The sequence below is a fragment of the Oncorhynchus nerka genome, linkage group LG23 (genome assembly GCF_034236695.1).
Source record: "Oncorhynchus nerka isolate Pitt River linkage group LG23, Oner_Uvic_2.0, whole genome shotgun sequence".
Classification (NCBI taxonomy): domain Eukaryota; kingdom Metazoa; phylum Chordata; class Actinopteri; order Salmoniformes; family Salmonidae; genus Oncorhynchus; species Oncorhynchus nerka.
In genome coordinates this window covers 51108471-51114582 of record NC_088418.1, presented here as the reverse complement: position 1 = coordinate 51114582, position 6112 = coordinate 51108471, and the positions used below count along the sequence as shown (strand labels likewise).

The 6112-nt window shown below is 42.8% G+C and overlaps 1 protein-coding gene across 1 annotated transcript in view; it reads left to right on the top strand.

Annotated features, from left to right (window-relative positions):
* Positions 1-2841: 2841 nt before the first annotated feature.
* Positions 2842-6112, top strand: part of LOC115122999 (filamin-C-like) — a 94281-nt gene continuing 91010 nt past the window's right edge. The window contains 1 exon segment of the mRNA XM_065008204.1: positions 2842-3676. Coding sequence (XP_064864276.1) covers positions 3298-3676 — 379 coding nt within the window. The 5' untranslated portion in view covers positions 2842-3297.

The following is a 6112-nucleotide window of genomic DNA, read 5'->3' as shown; positions in this document are numbered from 1 at the left end:
ACAACCAACTTGACAGAGCTTGAAGAATGTTGAAAAGAATAATGTGCAAATGCTGGACAATCCAGGCGTGGAAAGCTCTTAGAGACTTGCCCAGAAAGACTTACAGCCAAAGGTGCCAAAGGTAATTCTAACATGTATTGACTCAGGGGTGTGATTATTTATCTAAAGATATTAGTGTGGTTTTTATTTGTATATTTTTCTACTTTGACATTACAGAGTATTTTGTGTAGATTTTTGACCAAGAAAAAGACAATTAAATCTATTTCAATCCCACTTTGTAACACAACAAATTGTGCAAAAAGTCAAGGGGCGTGAATAGTTTCTGAAGGAGCTGTAAGCAGTGATTACTAGTTAATGTAGACATTTCAGGTGTTTTCAGGAATTTCCTTCCCCTCAGGAAACAACATTATGGAAGACATGAGTCCAGTGAGTCTCAGACACTGTGTTTGAGAGCTCAATTACATGTTGATGCTCTCTCTTGCTGACTGAGGTGTGAGATCACCCAAACAAGAGGGGGAGAGGTGTAGATATTTTGGGCCTACTGCCTCTGAGTGTGCGTGTATGTTCCCTTCTTGTGTCCCCCACTGTTTTAGCTTACTCTCTTTATTGGGAGGGTAAATTAGTCAACACCGACCATTACAACTGCATTTCTGACTCATACAGATAACCCTGTCCTAGATGGCAATGCTGACAATTGGCATTCAAAGTTGTAGCACACATAATTATGATGAAATTCTATTATTTGAAAAAACAAAAAGTTACCTGTGTGTTGCCAGATACATTTCTAACTTGTGTATTTCATTTGTTGTAAATGAAGATCTGACTGATAATCAAGAGGTGTCATATCAAGGTAGAATGTTGGCTAAAGAATCATACTCATCACATTCATTGTTACTCTAGAACTCTGATGCAACCATTCTATTTCAGCTAATTTATCGGTTGCCAAAATTTTTGAATTATGACAATGTATATTCCGAGAAACGGAACCGAACAGAATGCTGAATTGTGCTTAAATTCCTTATTCACAAACTGATCTGATCAAGTAGATGCGTTACAATGACTCCTGATAAATCTTATTCTTTGTATGGAATCCACAAACTGGGCGAGAAGTATAAGTGTTCAAAATTCAAATTTTCTCTTAAAAATAACTCATGCATAAATGTCATGTAATTCAATAATGGAAAAAAAATACATGTTTCTTTGTCTCCTAATCAACACATGACTTACAAATCTGTCTTCTGGATGGCTGCCCTCAGTTGTCCACATTGTGAAGAAGACATTCTGGGTGTCTGAAGTGTCTGCACCAAGGGCCCAGCCTATCAAAGACTGCCTGGAGCTGAAGGACATCCAGTCTTACTTGGTGCTGGACGTGTGGGAGCCTAACATGGAGTCCCTTCAGAAGGGCAGTGTCCCTCTTGCTGCCTCCAGCCAACCTGGCCACAGTCAGAGCTGGAGAAGGATTAGTCGCCCTGACCCCTACTGCTACTCCAGGCCCAGCCATGGTGAGAGGCATAGGGGGAGAGAGGTGATGTGGCCTGGCTTCTCTGACGAGAGAAACAGGTCACCAGAGCCATGACTCACTGCCAGTGCAGCATGAAGAGCTCCAGAGAGAACCAGCAGGACCTCTTCTCCCAGCTGTCTGAGTCCCGTAAGAGGAGCAGGTAGGGTGGGGAGGACCATCAGGCCACCCCAGACTCCAAGAGTAGCAGAGCTGAGCACCCCACCCACAGCATTGTGCGCCCAAGGCACAAAAAATGACTTTTTGAGGGGGTGGCCAGAATACTTAACGCCAGATTGTTCTTCAAGATGTTCAAACACTCATAGCTGACCAGCAGAGTCAAATAATAATCTCAGTGGTTATCGAGGGTGCAAAAGGTCACCACCTCAGGAGTAACTTTCACTTGGCTTAATTAATTCAGGAACCACACCTGTGTGAAAGCACCTGCTTTCAATATACATTGTATACTTCATTTACTCAAGTGTTTCCTTTATTTTGGCAGCTACCTGTACATTGGCAATAGGCTATACTACAGTTTGCAAGGTTAGAGCAAGAATGTATATAAACTGCAAGATAACTAAAACTGATATGAATTATTCGAGTGAGTGAGTGAGTGAGAAAGCGAAAGAGTAAGAGAGCGAAAGAGAGAGAGCGAACGAGCGAGAGAAAGAGAGCAGCATGGCCTGATAGTGCTCGGTAGTTCTCTTCAGTAAAGCATCATCTATACATGCACATGTGCTATGTTCTCTCTGGGGTGGTACATTCCAAAAGCCCCCGACATTAAGCTTAAGTTATATATTAACAAACGGAGTAGCCTTTTAACTTTTGAAACCCCTGTCAACCCAAGGGGTTCCTCTTGTAAATTAAGCATCAGAAGCTTGTCATGTGAGTTTATTTATCATGTTTAAAATATATATGTTTGACAACACAATGCTGCATCAGTGGACATATGAGTGACAGCAAGAGTAACCCTGGCTGGTAAAGGTTGGTTCTATTGAAGATGCTGGCATCATTTTCCCTTCATAGTCCAATTGTTATTAACGCCCGTTTGGCCCTGGTCACCGTTCACTTTTACAACAACCGCAAAGCTCCGTCCCCCTCGCCCAATTTGGAGAGCCTAAAAATAAAGAGAAGTGTCACAACTGTTATGGCGCCCCAGGGCCAATCGTTGACCCCCTTCTCTTGTGTTACCCAATGGTTTCGCCTCTCGCTATCTCCGTCTGATTAGAGAATACCCATCCTGCAGTTGTATATGGTCATGACGGGGGCATTCCAGGGAGTCCAGGGGCCTGACGCGAGCTTCAGGGGTGCCAAGCTTTTTAAAACCCTGTCCTGCCTAGAGCTTCATTTAGCTACTCAAGTGTAACCGACTTCACCAAGCAGGCTGTCGCCGCCGACTTGGCTACTAGCGGTCCTGTGCTGTCCATTGTACAGACAACGCGTTCATCTTTCTACAGTCTATTCTTCTTCCGTGCCAAGGTGTCTATTAGGATGCAGCTACCACTTTTTTCACTATTCTGATACATTAAAAATCAGGGAACCGTCCACGTTGGAAACGATAAACGGATTAAACGGACAAGCTCCAATCCAATCACAAGTACAAACGAACATCTCACTTACTCTTTCTTTCATATTTTTCCTAGTTTTACAACTTTTTTCACGGCCAGTGCGCAAGCTTGGCACTGGCGCGCAAGAAACATTTTTTTTAAAACATTTATTTCCACGCTCCCTTGCGTGCCGTAACGTTCACACACTGGCCCCACTGATTGTGGTATAAAAAGGGCACGGAAACCGACAACATGATGAGCAATAATACTTACTACGAGCAGCAGCAGCCGCCGCAGTACTACCAGAGTACGGACAACGGGGACGAAGAAGAAGAGGAGATGCCGGCTACGGAGAAGGACCTCGCTGAGGATGCGCCCTGGAAGAAAATCCAACAGAACACCTTCACCAGGTGGTGTAACGAGCACCTCAAGTGCCTCAACAAGCGGATCAACGACCTACAGAAAGACCTGACCGACGGGCTCAAGCTCATCGGTCTCCTGGAGGTTTTGAGCCAGAAGAAAATGTACAGAAAGTACCACGCCAGACCTAACTTCAGACAGATGAAACTGGAAAATGTGTCCGTCGCGCTGGAATTCTTGGAGAGAGAACACATAAAGCTGGTATCGATAGGTAAGTGGTGTTTGCATTTAGGACCGATATAGCGCAATGGTTGGGTTTCTCGGAACATGTTGAAAGTTGTTGCTTTGTCCACTCTGTCTGGGGTAGCCCCTTTTGGGGTTACAGTTACTGGTTAGAGGGCGTATTTGAGTCCGGGGAACGAGTCTGAGATTGATTTCTCCTCAAAATGAATGAAACATGCTTTGCTGTTATAGAAAAGTAATGCGCAATGCAGCTTTTATTTATTAGAATGCAAATTATTCCTGGTTGTGTTGTTGATTGTTCCATAATTATATTGTTCAGAGTTGTGTTTTCACTGTATACACTTCTCCATAACTGTTGCATGCGTTATAAACAGTGCATAAATTAAATGCACTGTACTTTTTGACGCAAATTACGCACGTCGTTGATATGTACTTCGGTGCGTAAGTGACCAGACAACGGCGCGTTGTGTTCAGGATGCGCCAATCAAGAACTGTCCCCTTTCTGACTGCCCGACAAAGACTGCTTTCAGCTGTATCCGGGAAACAGAGAGACTCTGGATTCGGTGCAATAATTTGGCATCTCTATGTGTTCAAATATGTGAAATAAAGATGAATAAGTAACAAGTAGTCTACAAAGCATTTGCATATATCCCATTCAAAAGGCACACAAATATTTTGTCTTGCCCATTCACCCTCTGAATGGCACACACCCAATCCATATCTCAATTGTTTCAAGGCTTTAAAATCCTTCTTTAACCTGTGTCCTCCCGTTCATCTACACTGATTGAAGTGGATTTGACAGGTGAAATGAATAAGGGATCATAGCTTTCTCCTGGAATCACCTGGTCAGTCTATACAGGTGTTCTTAATGTTTTGTACACTCAGCGTATGTCACTCACATTTGATCTTATCTGATGACATTTACCCACCAGGTCTTATAGAACCAGAGGCTCCAGGATGTAGGATATGTTCTTGGAGAACCAATAACAACATCAGAGAGACAGGGGCTCAGCTTGACTGGATCTAATGTGGATTATGATGATTTTTTGGTATTTTTGGTATTATTTTTGTTATTGTATTAGGATCCCCATTAGCTGTTGCAAAAGCAGCAGCTACTCTTCCTGGGGTCCACACAAAACATGAAACATGACACAATACAGAACATCAATAGACAAGAACAGCTCAAGGACGGAACTACATAATTTGAAAAAAAATATATGTTATTAGCGGCATGGGTGGCAGGTATTCTAGTGGTTAGAATGTTGGGCCAGTTGGGTTGCTAGATTGGATCCCTGAGCTGACAAGGTAGAAATCTGTCGTTCTACCCCTGAACAAGGAAGTTAACCCACTGTTCCCCGGTAGGCCGCCATTGTAAATAAGAATGAACTCTTAACTGACTTGCCTAGTTAAATAAAAAAATGCATCCACACAAACTATCTAGGTCAAATAGGGATGAGGCGTGTTATGCCGTGAGTTGTTGCTTTATCTGTTTTTTTTAACCAAGTTTGCTGTTTATTTGAGCAATATGAGATGGAAGGAAGTTCCATGCAATATGGGCTCTACGCTTTCTTGAATTTGTTCTGGATTTGGGGACTGTGAAAACACCCCTGGTGGCATATGATGATGATGATGATGATGATGATGATGCAGCAGCCAGCCTGACAGACAGCTGTTAAGACTAGCCCTGTAGAGAGCTCCTCTGTTGCTGAGCCTTATAACAGTGATTTATGAATGCAACTTGTGCTCAGAGAATATGTGGTTCTAAGGAAAATGGTCCTTGGCTGAGCGTTCTGCCTAGAAACCAATCAAAGCTATTATATTTATTGTCAGAATCTAAAACGGGTTCACGAGAAAAGGCGGCACATCAAAGCATCCCACCTTGTTGTCCACATCTGTTGTGCTGATGTGTTGTGGCTGTGTTGGCCCAAGCCTTGATAAGAGCATGGCAACAGCCATTCATTCTGCCTACCAACAGCAAAACAGACTGCAAACAGGTTGGGCAACAAGATGGGATGGCGAGGGGTTGGTACACACACAGCAGTTGTTTCAGCGTTGCCTGAGGTTGTGTTGGTGTTAGATCTGTCCTTGTGTCAACTGTTTGAAGGTGTGAAGACCACCAAATACTATGAAATACCTGAAGGTCCCAGCTACTGGACCAGTCAATATGATTAGAGGTTCTGTAAAAAAAAAAATCCTGTTGATTTTACCATCATTTACTGACAACCAGTTACCTATAAATTACTGTAAAAAAAGTACAACATCTACCTTTTTTTTAACGGTATGTCATTTCATTTTTACAGTGTACCATTCCCCTATTCTGAAGAGCCATCAGTGGTACAGATCCCAGTTCCCACTCTGGCCTTTGTTTTCTTCGTATTACACTTTGTTTACTTTCTGTCACATACAGAGCCTTCAGAAAGTCTTCGCACCCCTTGACTTTTTAAAAATTTAGTTATGTTTTCAA